The 18438-nt window shown below is 42.2% G+C and overlaps 1 protein-coding gene across 15 annotated transcripts in view; it reads left to right on the top strand.

Moving 5' to 3' along the window:
- The first annotated feature begins 12800 nt into the window (after positions 1 to 12800).
- Positions 12801 to 18438, top strand: part of MON2 (MON2 homolog, regulator of endosome-to-Golgi trafficking) — a 127967-nt gene continuing 122329 nt past the window's right edge. For 12 of the 15 annotated variants that reach the window (XM_059683458.1, XM_059683459.1, XM_059683461.1 and 9 more), the window contains exon 1: positions 12801 to 13313. In XM_059683458.1, coding sequence (XP_059539441.1) covers positions 13203 to 13313 — 111 coding nt within the window. In that variant the 5' untranslated portion in view covers positions 12801 to 13202. The remainder of the gene's footprint in view (positions 13314 to 18438) is intronic. The other 3 variants (XM_059683476.1, XM_059683479.1, XM_059683464.1) reach the window with 2 other exon arrangements.

An 18438-nucleotide genomic window follows, 5' to 3' on the forward strand; every position in this document is an offset into this window, starting at 1 on the left:
CACTGTCCAGTTCTGTGAGATTTGATGGTTGTGGAACCAGCTGCTTGATGGCTCTTTTAACTTCGTCCCACAAATGCTCAAATGGATTGAGATCTGTGATTGTGGGGGCCACCTAAGCAAGGTAAAGTCTCCCTCATGTTCTTGAAACCACTCCTGCACAATATAAGCACCGTGTCATGGCGCATTGTCTTATTGGAAGAAGCCATCTCCATTGGGATACGCCATCAACATGATAGGATGAACTTGATCAGCAATGATACTTAGGTATGTTGTGCTATTCAGACATTGTTCCACACGAATTAAAGGGCCCAAATCATGCCAGGAAAACATGCCCCAAACCATAACACTGCCCCCACCAGCTTGAAGGGTTGTACTCATGCATGTGGGGTGCATGCTTTCATGCTGTTTCCGCCAAATTCTCACTCTGCCATCTGCATGATGCAACTGGAAACGTGATTCATTGGACCACATGACTTTTTTCCAATGCTTGACTGTCCAATCCTTGTGTTCCTGTGCGAATTGGAGACGTTTTACCTTGGTAACTGCAGACAGCAAAGGTGTTCGAACAGGTCTTCCGCTTCCATATCCCATACGATGCAGTGTATGGCTAATTTGCCTACAAACATCAGGTGGTCATAATAATCTGGCCACTCAGTGTAGTTAAAACAGATGTTTACTGGATGTTGCCAAGAATATAGCTATAAATAACAGGGGCCTTTCGACTGAAGAACTTATAGTATAGCACGGAGACAGAAAAATAAGCTTACAGTTAAATGGGATATATGTTATTCCGCATAGGAAAATATATTGAATGTTATGACAAACCTAAAATTCTTCCTTCTTAAATAAGTCATCTAAAAGATAAGTTCCAATCAGTAAGATGTTTGGGAAATAGATTAAGGGAGGAGGCAGGCCTCAAACTTCACCAGATGTTTCATGGGACAACTTGTCACTTCTGAAATACAAAAGAAGTAGTAGCACAAGTTTCAGAGACAAAAAGCCTGAGATGGAATTCTGACTCACACTTCCTAGCTCTAGCACCTTTAGTAAGGGCATTAATCTCTTTGAGTCTGAGTTTCCTCATCTGTAAACTAGAAACAGTGATTCTCCACTCACGGGACTTTTTGCAAAGGTTAAATGACATAGTAAATGCATTTAGTAGAGAACTTCTTACACAGTAGCTCCATAAAGAGCAATGATTACCTCTCCTGAGACTTAGAGGAGAACTTAGGCTGCTTTGCATGGACCACCTCTCTCCTGATTTTTTCCAGTTAGGAAATATTGAGCTAAAACAACATGACTGCCCACCTCTATAACTGGCTTTATGGGGCATGTCTTTTAACTCTAAAGCACATTTTGAGGTGTCTAGTAAAGCAGCTAGACATAGGAGTGTTCACTGCATGAAGATGGAGCTAACATGGAAGGACGGGAATATGGAACTGAAGGTGCCCATTTGGTGAAAGAGCAATCGGTTGAGAAGTGGGAAGAACCGTCCAGAGGAGAACAGATTAAATGGAGGCTATCAGAAGAAGTTTAGACCAGGCGGTGGCATTTGCTATCTAAGAACAGATGAACAACAGATGATGTCACTGACTTCAACAAGAGCCAGTCAGAGGAACTGGTTGTTCAGCCACCTGGGCAGAGAAAGCTCCTAGATACAGGGACTTAGGAGCAGGCAATATTCTGAGATCCAGGCAGGTGGGCATGACATGAGACTGGGCTGCAGGGACTAATTCAGTCTGAGGTAGGGTCTGGGGATTCATAAGAATAATCCTAGAGAATTGGGGTACCACTCGGGTTGTGAGCCAGGGTTTCAAACACAGATCAAAGCAGTAAAATACTGAAACTAAAGCTAGATGCAGGGTTTCTCAACCTCAGCACTATTGACATTTTGGATTGGATTGGATATTTCTTTTTTAGGGGGGCTGCCTTGTGGATTGTAAACTGTTTAGCTTTAGCCCTGGCCGCTACCCACTAAATGCCATTAGTATCCCCTCCCCAAGTTGTTACAATCTAAAATATCTTCAGACATTGTCAAATGTCCCAGTACAGGAAGATTAGGGAAGATAGGAGAGGAACATTGCCCCAGTTTAAAATTACTGGGCTAGAGTATGCCCTGGCGAGAGAGCACTGTTTCAAAGTGGAGGCCGGGATAAAGGGTCTCAGGAATGAGCTGATCTAGAGGAGGTAATGAACGACAGTGGCCCAGGAACACAGGGCAGTGAGCATTCTGTACAGATCAGTATCCCTTTCATCACTTCTGTGGAGCCTGTCCTGCCTTCTCTGCTCCCCTTCTTTCAGCGTGCTTCTTCCTCCAAAGGACCGCCTTTGGGTTCTGTGCTTTCTTTGTCCTACATACCCAGAGAGCCAAAAGGACCTTAGCCAATGGCTGATGTGTGAGATAGTCCATTGCCTAATGTTCCCCTGACCTCCCTGGGGCTTTGCCTGATTGGGTTTTTCCCTGCTTCCTGAAAGCTGGCTTCTCCTGGAAACTCATTCTTAATAAATTACTTGCGAAAACCAAGATGGCGGCATAGGTTAACGCCGGAGATTGCTGCCTCGAACAACCACTTCAAAAAACAACTAAAAGACGGAACGGACATCATCCAGAACCACAGGAAGCCTGGCTGAGTGGAAATTCTACAACTAGGAGGAAAGAGGATATCATACCCAGACTCAGAGGAGGCGCAGTGCTGAAGTCAAATACTAAGGTGCAGAGTGCGCGCGGAGCGGGCTGGCAGCGGAGGGCACGGTTGTTGTTTTCAATCGGGAGGGAGTTTCAGATTCTGAGCTCCAGATCCGGGCGAGTCTCTAGGGACCCAGACTCAAATGGGAGAAGCGGGACTGTCTGGCTTCGGTCGGAACTCGAAGGCAGCTTTCTCTCTGAGGTTTGCAGCAGTTGCTGGGACTCTGTGAGGCAGAGCCCCTAGGGACGGAACTGAGAGCAGCCATAACTGCTCGCTCTGGCCCGCCCTGTAGATCCCCGGGGACCCGCCCCGCCCAAGCCCTGCGCAGAGCCATTTGCCGGATAGCCTCAGGCAAAGGCTAGATTAGCACCGCCCTAGAGACATCCAGCACAGAAGCTCTCCCACTGCAGACACAGAAGACTCTCATAGCCAGTTAGCCTGGAGGTCAAATCACCCCCGGTATTGCCGACAACAATCAAGGATTAACTACAACAAGACTGCGCACAAAGACCACTAGGGGGTGCACCAAGAAAGCATAAAAAATGCGGAGACAAAGAAACAGGACAAAACTGTCAATGGAGGATATTGAGTTCAGAACCACACTTTTAAGGTCTCTTAAGAACTGTCTAGAAGCCACCGATAAATGTAGTGAGATCCTCAAGAAATCTAATCAGACCCTCGATGTTATGATAAAGAACCAACTAGAAATTAAGCATACACTGACTGAAATAAAGAATATTATACAGACACCCAACAGCAGACCAGAGGAGTGCAAGAATCAAGGCAAAGATTTGAAATGCGAAGAAGCAAAAAACACCCAACCAGAAAAGCAAAATGAAAAAAGAATCCGATAATAAGAAGATAGTGTAAGGAGCCTCTGGGACAGCTTCAAGCGTACCAACATCAGAATTATAGGGGTGCCAGAAGATGAGAGAGAGCAAGATATTGAGAACCTATTTGAAGAAATAATGACAGAAAACTTCCCCCACCTGGTGAAAGAAATAGACTTACAGGTCCAGGAAGCGCAGAGAACCCCAAACAAAAGGAATCCAAAGAGGACCACACCAAGACACATCATAATTAAAATGCTAAGAGCAAAATACAAAGAGAGAATCTTAAAAGCAGCAAGAGAGAGAAACTCAGTTACCTACAAGGGAATACCCATACGACTGTCAGCTGATTTCTCAACAGAAACTTTGCAGGCCTGAAGGGAATGGCAAGAAATATTCAAAGTGATGAATGCCAAGAACCTACAACCAAGATTATTTTATCCAGCAAAGCTATCATTCAGAACTGAAGGTCAGATAAAGAGCTTCACAGATCAGGAAAAGCTAAAGGAGTTCATCACCACCAAACAAGTATTATATGAAATGCTGAAAGGTATCCTTTAAGAAGAGGAAGAAGAAGAAAAAGGTAAAGATACAAATTATGAACACCAAACATGCATCTATCAACAAGTGAATCTAAGAATCAAGTGAATAACTAATCTGGTGATCATAATAGAATCAGGGACATAGAAAGGGAATGGACTGACTATTCTTGGGGGGAAAAGGGGTGTGGGAGATGTGGGAAGAGACTGGACAAAAATCGTGCACCTATGGATGAGGACAGTGGGTGGGGAGTGAGGGCGGAGGGTGGGGCGGGAACTGGGAGCAGGGGAGTTATGGGGGGGGAAAAAAGAGGAACAAATGTAATAATCTGAACAATAAAGATTTAATTAAAATAAATAAATAAATAAATTACTTGCAAGCAAATCTCTCCTTAAAGCAGCAGTTCTCAACCTGTGGGTCGCGACCCCTTTGGGGGTCAAACGACCCTTTCAAAGGGGTCGCCTAAGACCATCAGAAAACACATATATAATTACATATTGTTTTTGTGAGTAATCACTATGCTTTAATTATGTTCAATTTGTAACAATGAAATTGGGGGTCACCACAGCATGAGGAACTGTATTAAAGGGTCATGGCATTAGGAAGGTTGAGAACCACTGCCTTAGAGCCTGCTCCCAGGGAAGCCAATTTATACCGCCACTAAGGCTGGAGTCAAAGGACAAAGAAGCAAGTCCAGGAGAACAGTTCAGAATGAAGACTATGAATGATAAGTCTGCCCCGAAGACCCCATCAGTGTGGTTTCCACTGTGAGACATGGCAATGAGAGAGGTCATTTCAAGGAGCTGGGATGACTAGGCACAGGGTCATGGTCTCCACCTACTGGTCTCTGCTAAAGTAGGGGGTCATTAGTCATCGCAGCTGTTCCTGATTTTAGCTGTGTAGTCACCTGGTGTGATCTTGGGCTCAGGAACCAAGGTTGGAAGAATAAGGCACAAAGTCTTAAGGTAGCATAAAAATAGCACAACTATTAGAAGAAACACCTCTAAAATAATTTGTTGTTAATATTAAAAATGTCCAATGAATTCATCACAACCACAGAATGAAGCCGTCTATAATCCTCTGGTTGCAGAATTTCAATCTCTACCTCTGTAATGTGGAAGGAACCTGGCAGATCTGTACACTGCCCCCTCCTCCCTTTGCTGGTTCGAACACTCTGTGAGCTGCTGGGAGTGGAGGACATCTGTCAGGGGTGACTGTTGCTTGTTTCTTTCTTTCTTTTTCCAATAGGTTTTTATTGATTTCAGAGAGAGAGGAAGGGGAAGGGAGAGAAGAGAGAAACATCAATGAGAGAGAAACACCAACATTGATTGGCTGCTGCCTGCACGTCCCCTGCTGGGGATAAAGGTGGAAACCCAGGCATGTGCCCTCACTGGGAATCAAACCTGTGACCTTTTGGTGCATGAGTTGACGCTCAACCACTGAACCACACCAGCCAGGCTTCATAGCAGAACTATTTCTGTACCATTTGTATTCCAGTAGCTGATTGAAACAATGAGTTCGGGAAGGACCAGAAGCTTTGTAGTAAAGATCTTGAGAAAAACCTGTTCCTTCTTTGTTACTTCACTGTTACTGCAATTTCACACAACACAAACCAAACTTTGATGTACCACACACAAGAATCAAAACTGTTCTCAAAGCAGTTACAATAAAGGCAGAGAATAAAAGGTTTACAAGATAATTTTGGAGAATAGCTATGTGAAACTTATAACCAACCTATTATTACATCTAGGAACATAGTGTTTGAAATAGTAAATTATAGGTTCTCTACTCCTAATTTATCTGTGTAATTATTTCTTTATTTCATGAAGAAATATTCAGTCAGTATGTAATTTAGACCAGTCAGTAAGTTATAAGTTTTAATTCTGAATAGCAAAGCTTTAGAGATTCTTGGAGAACATGGTTTAAGAAATATATAGACAGCATATACCAAGAGGCATTAAAGACTAATAATTTCTAGACTAAGTGGAAATCTTTGACAAAGAAAACTGTAAAAATGAATTGATTTTAGGAAAGCTAATTCAGAGAAAGAATTAAGGGTGACAAAGGAAAAAATAATAGAGTGAGACTAAATTAAATCTAAAATTAAATTCATAGTAACTATTAATTATGAGTTTAACAGTTTTAATCTCCAATCACAAAAACTTTAAATTCTAAACACTTAAAATTACTCATAAAAAGTGGGTAGGAAAGCATTTACAAACACATTTGCAATTTCTTTATTAATTCATTCAACTAACATCTCTGATACATTTTCTTCACTACAGGTGCTTCTGTTCTGTTCTATGTGAACCCCTTACCCTGGCCACATGAATCAATTACCCTTCACCACAGCTGTTTGAACCAGGGTGTTCCATCCTCCAAGTTGATCTGTATTCTTTTAAGTGACTTAGGAAGTGGTCTGGCAAAAAGCATAGCAAAACAAAGTACACCATCTATATTCGATTTCCTGAATTACTTAGATTCATTTTCTTTAGAAAGTTGAATGTGATACATAATGAGAAAGTATGTAGTTGGTAGGGTAGTGAGATAGAAGCTAAATAGACACAGAGAAAGAAGAAAAACAGCCGAGACCATGAGGTAGCCGAAGATATGAGGAAGCAGAAGCTATGAGAAAGCAGAATCTCTATACATATAGAATTAGGGGTGAGGCGATTGGTTAGCAGAAGCAGGAGAAAATTTAGCAGAGACAAAGAGCAGAGGTGTCTTGGTAATACTTAAGTACTAGAGAAGGGAGAAGGAAACAAGCAAATACATCTGTTGCTGAGAATATTTGAGCAGTTACGAATGCCAAAGGGCTTTTTAGTTCCCAGACTACACTCGAGTCTAGGCTCTGTGAAGCTAAGCTTTTCCTATAGTCCCATAGGGTGTGGCTTTGTGAAATTCCTTTCCCTCTATTTTCTCATAGATTATTTCTTTGAACCCCTATTACTAAGAGACTCTCGTACCATTAAGGAGTTTGAACTTGAATATGAAAATAATAGAAAATCATGAAAGACATTCATATTTTCATTTTAGAAAGAGGACTCTGGGACCAGTGTGAAAAATAACTGTGGAAAATAAATTGAAAATGGACTTAGAGGTAGGGATTATACTTTGAAAACTGTTTTTTGAAACCAGTGAGAGATGATGATGATGGCTTGAACCATGCTAGTGAGAATGGAGAAAAGTGGATGAATGAAAAGAATTTTATTTCCCTCAGATGCAGTGGATGAGGGAGCCGGAAAAGTCAACTTTGATTCTTAGTTTCCTGGTCTGGGCAACCAGTGGATGGTGGTGCCTTTCATTGGGAAAGATGATGTATAAAGAGGACCAACTCCTTTTTGAGGAAGAGTGTTAGGTACCAATGAGACTTCCAGGTAAAGATGTACAGTAGGCAATGTCTGGATCTCACATAAGAGCGCTGGAGCTATAACTGTGTATAAGGACTTGATATCATGATTTTCAGAGATATCTGGGCAGCAGTTTCTTGTTTTATTCCCACAGCCCTAAATTCAGGAACATACTTGAACTAGGCTATGTTAGCATAGGGAAGCTGAGAATAAATAATTTATTCATATCTGAATATCCTCTGTACTGCAACTTAGATTCCATGTTGTGCATCGTATGACATGAGATTAATGAGGTACCTTGCCTCTTGGCTGATATTGCATCTAAGTGGTGTCTCTGTTGTATTTTGGTTAATCTGAACATTCTATTGGCATTTGTCAATCTGGAGGTTATACAGGGTGGTATCAATAGATTGGTAGTAATCGAGCCACTGGTGTGCATAAAATCACTCTGGGAGAATAAATTAAGAGAAGAAACTATAGAATTCTAGGAAATACTAATATCCAAGACAGGGGTGGGGAACCTGTTTTCTGCCATGGGCCATGTGGCTATTCATAACATCATTCTCAGCCATACAAAATTATCAACTTAAAAATTAGCCTGCTACATTTGGTCAAACATTTAATTAACTCACCCCTAATGCCTTGGCAGGGCCAGATATTTCCCACCCCTGATTTAAGGAGTAGGTGGACAAGAGAAAAGTCCAAGAGAATAAATGAATGATGGTAAAAACTGGGGGATTGAATAACTAGAAAGGTAGATTGCACAATACTAGTATTTGTATTTCATCATTAAACTGAGATAGATATTTCACAATGATATAAGTTTTCTTGTTACACATGAATATATGCTCATGGTTAAATAGGTGAATTTTCTACAAGATTTATAACAAAGGTTCAGAAAAAGATGGGTTTCCTAATTTTCAACTAAAATTTGCTGATAATTAAGTCTACCTAGAAAGTAATAAAAAGCAGAGTGAGTAATGATTGCAAAGAGTTGTCTTTTTCTACTGCCTATTTAAAACACTTACTCTAGACTTACTATTTGCCAGGCATTGTGCTTTATCAGCAATATCTCCTTTAGATATTAGAAAGACCTCATGAGGAAAGCACTTGTATTTTCTTCTTTTCCTGATGTAAAAACAACTGAAGATTAGAGAGAGGAAGGGACTAAGTCCTGTGAAGACTAAGATGCAAACTGAGGGTTTTTTACTTCAGAGTCGAAGGGTTGACTACTGCTTGATAATACTATGAAAGCATTACTTATGATAATAAAAGATTAAGTTTATCAGGCATTTTTAATGTAATTTTCAATGAAGATAGATTTTGTAGTCACAGAAAACCATTTCACACTCATACCAACACTTACAGGTGTGCTAGGATTTTGAAAGTACATCTTGAAGTACTTAAGAACAATATGTATTTGAATTGTGGTTTTTCCATTAAAAGAGAAATGATTCTGTTTTTCAGAATGCTAGCTCCTGAATTTAGTTTATATCTTAGCTTATAGAACCAAAAATTGTTTTACCTCTGCTAACTTGCTAGATTTTGGCATAAAATTATATATTGGGGCAAGACCATCTCTCTAGGCATAGGTATGTAGAAAACTATTTGGGTTTTTTAAAAGAAATTTGTAGAATACTAGGCATGGGTAATAGTTGCACCTTAAGAAAAGATTGTCTTTTCAAATCCTTATAAGTATTGTTTTTAATTAATGAATTCCAATTGCATTTCCTCAACTTTATATAACAGAGATATAAAAGACTCTAAGAAACTTGATTTTGGGAACCAAGATGGCGGCATAGGTTAACGCCGGAGTTTGCTGCTTTGAACAACTACTTCAAAAGTGAAACCAAAAAACGGAAGGGACATCACGCAGAACCACAGGAACGCTGGCTGAGTGGAAGTCCTACAACTAGGAGGAATGAGAAACGCACACGGACACTCAGAGGAGGTGCAGTGCTGAAGTCAAATTCTGAGGTGCGGAGTGCGTGGTTGGCGTTTTCAATCGGGAGGGAGTCGCAGACTCTGAGCTCCAGATCCGGGTGAGTCTTTAGGGACCCAGGCTCAAACGGAAGAAGCGGGACTGTCTGGCTTCGGTCAGAGCGAGTGCAGCTTTCTCTCCGAGCTTTGCAGCGGGTGCTGGGACTCAGACAGGCAGAGCCCCTGGGGACAGGACTGAGAGCCGCCATAACTGCTCTCTCCGGCCCACCCTGTTGATCCTGTTCGACCCGCCCCGCCCAAGCCCTGCACAGAGGCATTTGCCGGGTAGCCTCAGGCAAAGGCTGGATTAGCACCTCCCTAGAGGACAGAAGTTCTCTCACTGCTGACACAGCTGATTCTCATAGCCACTTGGCCTGGAGGTCAAACCCTCCCTGGAATTAGCTACAACAATCAAGATTTAACTATAAGACTGCGAACAAAGACCACTAGGGGGTGCACCAAGGAAGCATAACAAAATGCGGAGACAAAGAAACAGGACAAAATTGTCAAAGGAAGATATAGAGTTCAGAACCACACTTTTAAGGTCTCTCAAGAACTGTTTAGAAGCTGCCGATAAACTTAATGAGATCTACACGAAAACTAATAAGACCCTCGATCTTATATTGGGGAACCAACTAGAAATTAAGCATACACGGACTGAAATAACGAATATTATATAGACGCCCGACAGCAGACCAGAGGAGCGCAAGAATCAAGTCAATGATTTGAAATGCGAGGAAGCAAAAAACATCCAACCGGAAAAGCAAAATGAAAAAAGAATCCAAAAATGCGAGGATAGTGTAAGGAGCCTCTGGGACAGCTTCAAGCGTACCAACATCAGAATTATAGGGGTGCCAGAAGATGAGAGAGAGCAAGATATTGAAAACCTATTTGAAGAAATAATGACAGAAAACTTCCCCCACCTGGTGAAAGAAATGGACTTACAGGTCCAAGAAGCGCGGAGAACCCCAAACAAAAGGAATCCAAAGAGGACCACACCAAGACACATCATAATTAAAATGCCAAGAGCAAAAGATAAAGAGAGAATCTTAAAAACAGCAAGAGAAAGAAACTCAGTTACCTACAAGGGAATACCCATACAACTGTCAGCTGATTTCTCAACAGAAACTTTGCAGGCCAGAAGGGAGTGGCAAGAAATATTCAAAGTGATGAATACCAAGAACCTACAACCAAGATTACTTTATCCAGCAAAGCTATCATTCAGAATTGAAGGTCAGATAAAGAGCTTCACAGATAAGGAAAAGCTAAAGGAGTTCATCACCACCAAACCAGGATTATATGAAATCCTGAAAGGTATCCTTTAAGAAGAGGAAGAGGAAGAGGAAGAAAAAGGTAAAGATACAAATTATGAACAACAAATATGCATCTATCAACAAGTGAATCTAAGAATCAAGTGAATAAATAATCTGATGAACAGAATGAACTGTTGATTATAATAGAATCAGGGACATAGAAAGGAAATGGACTGACTATTCTTGGGGGGGAAAGGGGTGTGGGAGATGTGGGAAGAGACTGGACAAAAATCATGCACCTATGGATGAGGACAGTGGGTGGGGAGTGAGGGCGGAGGGTGGGGCGGGAACTGGGAGGAGGGGAGTTATGGGGGGGGGGGAAAAAAGAGGTACAAATGTAATAATCTGAACAATAAAGATTTAATTAAAAAAAAAAGAAAGTTGATTTTGAGTCAATCATACCCAAGTTATTAATAATAAAAAAAATAGCCCAATTGAGTGTTGACCTGTGAACCAGGAGGTCGCGGTTCGATTCCCTATCAGGGCACATGCCTGGGTTGCAGGCTCCATCCCCAGTCCCTGCAGGAGGTAGCTGATCAATGATTCTCTGTCAACATTGATGTTTCTACCTCTCTCTCTGTCTCCCTTCCTCTCTGAGATCAATACATATATATTTTAAAAAAACTAAATTTCAAAAGGAAAATTAGGGCAGGAACTTGATCCTAGAATACTGGGCCAATTATTAGAAGATCATTTTTAAAAGCTCCTTGGGGCCTTAAGAATAATGTTTGCGGGGCGGCAGGGGGGTGGAATCAATTGAGGAAAAGGAGACATATGTAAAACTGTAAACAATAATAAAAAAAAGAATAATGTCTGCCACATATTTCACCTACGCTAATTTTTTTTTGTTAAGTTCACAGCTTTTAATACATAAACCTTATACCATAGGAGCTGTCAAAGTTCCCAAAAGTTGTGTAATACCCATAAATGATCCAAATTACAGTTCTAGAAGTTAGAACAGTACCTCATCTTACTCATCCTCATCTGCCACCTTCATGCATCCTTGTTTGCTTCTCAGAATAAAAGAAGAAATTATTTAGTTTACAAAGTAATTGTGGTACAAGTCTTTATTTTACAGTCAAGCATTGCCACCTGCCACCCACTGACAATATCATAGTTCTGTAAACCTTCAGTTGTCTGAAGGTGTCTATTTCTTCATCTCCTACCTCTACCTTGGTTCAGGTTTTCACTCTACCTCTCTCTGCTTCCTACTCAGTAGCTGTAAAGTGTCTGGGGCAAAAGCATGCTGACCTGAATCTTCGGAGAAGCTCAGATGATTTTTATCTTTATTTTGCCTCACGTGTATTTGGCACTGCAGACCTAATGAAGGCTTTTACATCGGTTCCTTATCTGAGCGTCAGAACTCTGCTTTTAGTAGAATACTCATTCATTCAACAACTATTTATGGATCATCTGCTTTGTGCCAAGCACTGTCCTAGGCACTCGAAATACAGCAGGGAACAAAACGGAGGGGGAGAGGGCATTCCAGCGCTTCTGAAACTTTCATTTTATAGGGGAGATGGACATGAGGTGAAAGGGGAGGGGAGGTCGTGTAGCGCCAGGTCGGTGAACCCAGGGATTTTGGCTTTTACTTGGGTTGCAATGGAAAGACGGCGGAGGGTCTGGCAGTTTTATCTTTCATTTTACAAATGGCAGAAGTAGTGGCTACTTCGCAGTAAGTGCACCCCTATGGAGGAACTGCAATTTAGGTGCTCAAGGGGGTAGAAAACTAAAAGGAGGTAGGCGTTGATTTGGGGACACTAGCCCAGAGATTCGAGAGAGCAGAAATGAAGACAAATGAAGATGAATCCAAAAGGAAGCAAATTTGTTTACAACGCAATACGCAAAAAGATACGCCAAGGAATAGCTGGTGCTCCGTTCAGACTCTTGTAACCGAAAAGGAAGCAAATGTAGGTGAGGCAAGGGGAGCGCTAAACCTACTCGGATGCTGGCGCCCCTGCCCGGAACCGAGTCGGCCCTTAGCGTGGCCACGCCCCTGGCCACGCCCCTGACCACGCCCTGCCCGCTGCTCCCCGCCCGGGTTGGCTACGGCGGGGGCGGTGGCCACGGTGCCCGGAAGTGCCGCTGACGTGTCCCCGCCGCGCTCGGAATTGTGGGCCACTTGGCTAATGGCGTCGGCGAATCTGTGGGGTTCGGGGAGCCGGCGCTGAGGCTTGTGACGACCGGTGTGTCTGGGCCCCGCGGCAGCGGGAGGGACCTGCCCGCTCAGTGGGCTCCTCGGCCGGAGCCGGCGGGGCCTAGCGGGGAGGGCGACTGCAGGGGCAACGCGGAGAGGAGCCGGGGGAGTTGCGAGGAGGCTGCCGGAGGCACTCGGGCTCGCTCCGGTGGGCAGTCCAGGCCCCGTGGAGTCCCCGCGGAGCCCCAGAGGCGGGCTGCGGGGGGGCCGGAGGTGGCTGGGGGCAGTTGCCTGTCGCCCCCGGGAGCTGACAGTGCCGGAGTTCGTTTGCGCCGCTCGGAAATTGGCTCGGAACTTGGTGGATCATGTCCAGCACCAACAGCCCCGAAGCGGTCAAGAAGCTGCTGGAGAACATGCAGGGCGACCTGAGGGCCCTGTCCCTGGAGTGCAAGAAGAAATTCCCACCTGTCAAGGAGGTAAGCCTCGGCGGCGCCGTCCTCTCAGACCCGGTCCAGTTTTCCCTTGGCCTTGCCCCGTCCGGTTCCACTGACGCGTCTGATCGTTTCCCGGGGAGAGGTCTGCGGCGCTCTGATTTCCTCTGCGCTCCTGTGCTCGGGAGCGAGGAATGAAGTTCGCCGTGTGAGCCGAGTCAGCCCTTTCTGGCCTCGCCGTTTCTGGCCTTTTCCACGCTCGGAAAAGCCAAGCCAGGGTTGAAAAAAATTTTTGTGTGTTGCTTCTAAAAGCTCGCATTCATCGTGTGGTGAAATCCGTGCTCCTCACCTTTATAGTATAGGTCACTCCGTTGGAAGTAGCTTTTCTTGTCATGTTGTCATGCCGCTGAACTCTGTCAACCCGTGAAGTATTATGAAGCTGCCCAGATCCACCTAACTTAGGACGTGTATTGACGACACACAGTAACCATGTTCAACCTTGTTATGAGCAAGAGGAAAGTGGGAAGTTTGTGCTAGGAGTACAGCCTGACCTCTCTGAACTTCTGTTTTACTTCAGATGTAAGGAAGGGTTAAAGGGTGCATTTATTAGATTACGATGGGAAAGTTGTCAGAGCAGAAAAGGGTATTATTAAAGAGGCTCATATAATTAAATACGTCTGTGCAAATTAAATTCTCTAAATACTTAATTGAAATTTTTAACATTTATTCATTATTGGCTCTTTCTCTTAAGGTGCCATTTAATTTCTCTTAAACCTTTTTAAAACGCTGCTTAATTTATTTCCTCATTTCTGGAATAAGATATTTCAGTGCTATTTTTGTCAAAGCAATTATTTTATTTTGTTGTTTTTTAAATATATCTTTATTGATTTGGAATATTTGTACGAAAAAATTTTTTTGTTTAAAACATTTAAAGCTTTATAAAATTACTACCATGTAATTGATATTTAGTGACCTTCAGAGTCAGTAACCTCAGAAACTTTGTTTATATATTTAATGACTAAAACCTTTTTAGTCATTTCCTATTTGCAGGCACCACTCTGTAGACACAGATGAGGGGATCTAACTGGACATGGAAATGTGATCAAAGTTTGTAATTCTTTTTTTTAACATATTTTTATTGATTTCAGAGAGGAAGGGAGAGAGGGAGAGACTAAAACATCAATGATGAGAATCATTGGTTGGCTGCCACCTGCACGCCCCCTACTGGGGATGAAGCCCGTAACCTGGGCATGTGCCCTTAACCACAGTATCGAACTCGGGACCCTTCAGTCCTCATGTTGATGTTCTATTCACTGAGTCAAACCAGCTAGGGCATAGAGTTTGTAATTCTTGAGTTGAATGCTTCTTTATATGATGAAAAGGTAGTCAGCAGAAGAAGGTGGTGGTGATTGTGGGGGTCATTCTGGGAAGAGGAAACAGAAAATGTTTGTGTTCCATGTAAAATAAATTTCATGGGAGCCATTAAAACTTTTAAAGCTATTAAAATAGAGGGAGTGTATGATCAAATTCATTTAGTAACATTACTGTAACAGTATTAGTGGGAAGAATTAGAGAGGATTGAGAGTGAGGCAGAGAGCAGATTTTAAAAAGTGATGATTGCTTGCACTGAGGTAACAGTGGAGGTAGACAGGAAGTTGCTTGCATTGTGGTAAACATGGGTACATGAGAGAGTATGGATTAAAAAGAGATTTAACAGATATAATTACCAGGGCATAGTGACCTTTGCTTATGTGGAGAGAGAAATCTATGATGCCTCTCAGATTTCTAGCTTGGGAAACAGAGTGAGTAACTAAAAGAAGGAATATAGGAGGAAATGTTTTGGTGGAAAATGAGTAGTCACGAATATATTAATTAAGTTTAAGATTTATGTGTGACATTCATGTGGAACTGACCAGTAGGTATTTGAAAATGATGGTTTGGTACTTAAGAAGGAGGCCTAGAATTTCAGATTTAGGAGTATCAGTTTATACATGATAGTAGAAGCCATAAGAGTAGATAAGATGGGCCAGGAAGAGTGTGTAAGTGAGAGCATTAAGAGTAAAGAAGGAACTTTGGGAAACAAAAGCATTAAAGGGAAAGAGGCATCTGGGCAGACTAAGGTTAAGGATTTGGGAGAGAAAGGGAATACTTGCTAGAGCAAGGTCCCTTAGATAGCTGGAGTTTTAGGGCCATAAGTGTATTTACTTGCCGGGAGCCGGTCCATCCTTGCTGTTTCAAGGGACCTGGCATATATAGCATACGGTTCTTAATATGTTTGCTCACCTTCTTGGTGCTGTGTTTTAACCAAGGTCACCTCTCCGAGAAAGGTTGAATCCCCAGGTAGGGATTTTCCCCTGAAGTTAGGGAGGGGATGAAACTCCTTAACTAAGTGCCAGGCGGGTAGTTAATCAATTTAACTACAAACAATCATGCTTAAGCTACATAATCTTTACTCCCTGGAATGGAGATAAGAAACGCCCTAACCTTTGTAATAGAGATTGACAGGATTAAAATGAACTGGTATAAATACAGTTGTAACAAGAGAGCAAGAGACAGAATTCAGAAGACAGCAAGACACAGAACTTAGGAGACAGAACTTAGAACACAGAACTCATGAGACAGAATTGAGAAGACAGAACCTACACGGAGCCTGGAGACAGAAGAACTTCGCTGGAGAGAACATGGCAATAGATCCTGGACTGAACCTAACTGTGGAAATTGGCAGGAGAGCCTGACTAGAACCTGGTGACTGAACCTGACTGGAGAACCTGAGCAGAACTTCTCTGGAGATCCAGACCAGAACTTGGCTGGAGATCCTGGCTAGAGATCCTGGCTAGGCTGCTGATCAACTGAACACTGTCTCTGTGTCCTTCCTTCTTCGCTGACTCCGTCTTCGCCTTTGGGAACCCCTGGACCTGCTGCGGTTGGACCCCGGCATTTACTAGCTTTCAGTCTGAGATAGAACATTCTCTTCTGCCAGAGGAAGGGAAAAGGAAAACATGGGTTCAAATCTGATAAATTTGTATGAGGGGCATAGTAGAGAGAGGAAGTTGTGGACAGTTTGACCTATGACCTCTATTTTATTGGTAAGATAGGGAAACAAGCTTGTTGCTGTGATTAATTAGTGATGAAAGAAGTGACTGGTAGGAAGTTTGAGAGGAGCTTTGGATCACATTGGCAAAGTGGAGGAGAAATTCATTGGAATATGTCTTGGCAGGGAGAATGGTTGAATGATGATAGATCATAAGATCTAGATTGTATTCCCAAAGAAGGAAATTCAATAAAACTTTGATTGATTGGAAGAAGATGGATGGGTTAAGGGTATAGCGGTAGCAATTTAATCAAAGAGCAAAGGATTTGGGGAGTGAGAGAGTTAGAAGGATAGGAGTTGGGACAATAGTGGGACATTGGATTTTAGAATACCAAGTATTGTTACGGTAGAGGATGATGAGGTTCAGGGAGTGGGTGGTAGAAGAGCAAAGGGAATGAAGGTCATTTGAGTTGAGGTGGTCAGAATTATGTTTTTTAGTGGGTTTTTTTTCTTTTTTATTGAAGTGGATTTGGTAAGGGTATAAATAATAAAGTACAAATAGTCTTCCTTGGCTGGTCTTTTTTTCCTCTTGCCCATTCAGGCCTGATAAAAGTTGCAACTTACCATAACAGGATTCTCCCCTTAGCCAACTTTTTGGGTACTGAGGCCCAAGTCAGTTTGCTCTTCTGGTAGGGAGATCTCATTTTCAGGACCTTATGACAGTGAAGAATGAGGGTTGGATAATGTTGTTTTTTCCCCACGTAGGTTTTAATTTTATTCAGATTCTTATTGGAGGAAGAAAAGCATTAGTTATTGAACTGTTCAAATCCCAAGATAAACCCGTTTTACCTCTGATGAAGTTCGCTCAGTTTATAAATGACAGAGCAGGGATTAAACCAGAGTTTAAACCCAGAGATTCAACCCAGACTCCTTGCCCAATTTCTGTTCCTCCATGCTGCCTCTTCAGGTTGAAATTATGTTGAGCAAAGGGGAAAAAAAGTCTCATAGTCAAATTATGTGGTTCCAGTTACGAGTTATTGGTTCATTTTAGCCAACTTTTGATGTCCTGCTTGCTCCCAGGCTATCAGTTCAAAAAGACTCTCTGATCTGTTCCCATGAGGTGTATTCCAAGATGGTCTTCTCATGGGTCCTGCTTTAATCCAGTTGATATCTTCACAACTTCATTTTTGCCGCCTCTTGCAGTTGGCATCCATCCATACAGTTATACTGATAGACCTGCTATCACTGTGTCCATACATTGGTAATTTTTCTCTCACTTGATATTTTAGCATAAACATTTTCTTTTCTTTTTTAAATATATTTTATTGATTTTTTTAAGCGAAGAAGGGAGAGGGATAAAGAGTTAGAAATATTGATGAGAGAGAAACATCGATCAGCTGCCTCCTGCACTCCCCCTACTGGAGATGTGCCCGCAACCAAGGTACATGCCCTTGACGGGAATCAAACCTGGGACCCTTCAGCCTGCAGACCAGTGCTCAATCCACTGAGCCAAACCGGTTAGGGCTAAACATTTTCTATATGTACAAGTCTTTCTTATTGTTATTTCAATGAACGCATTATCTTTCACCATAGTCCATTCACCATAATTCACTTAACAACTTCAGGATACTTGCTTTCAGTTTCTCTCTGCTGGTATTGGTAATGTTGGTAATTAACATCTTCACGCACAGCTTTTTTTTTTTCCTTATGGGTTACTGACTCATAAAGGGAATAAAATCCCTTGTGTATTTTGAAAGTAACTACTGAAATCCGTGAAGCAGTATTTACATCTTTGAAAAATGGCTGTGGATAAGCTGCAAAATTCCCCCTTGTTGCCAGCAAGAGAGGAAGGTTTGAGACACAGATTTTATCACCGCTCTCTTTTGTAGAGACCTGTGAAAACTGTTCAGTGGCATTTGGACTGTCAAGTCCATTTAATTTATTGTTCCTCTTTTTTCTTTTCTTCTTTTAAATATTATGTTATAGGAGCTAGAAAGCAAAGTGGTTCACTATTACGTAGATAATTAGGGCTCCTTAATGCGAAATCCAGGAGGCAAGACAGAGTGACCCTCCTCCCACCCCACATCAGTCTCTTAAAAGTCAGTGTTTTCATATATAACAGTACCGTTTGAATAACTA

Source organism: Myotis daubentonii, chromosome 2, assembly GCF_963259705.1.
Source record: "Myotis daubentonii chromosome 2, mMyoDau2.1, whole genome shotgun sequence".
Classification (NCBI taxonomy): Eukaryota; Metazoa; Chordata; class Mammalia; order Chiroptera; family Vespertilionidae; genus Myotis; species Myotis daubentonii.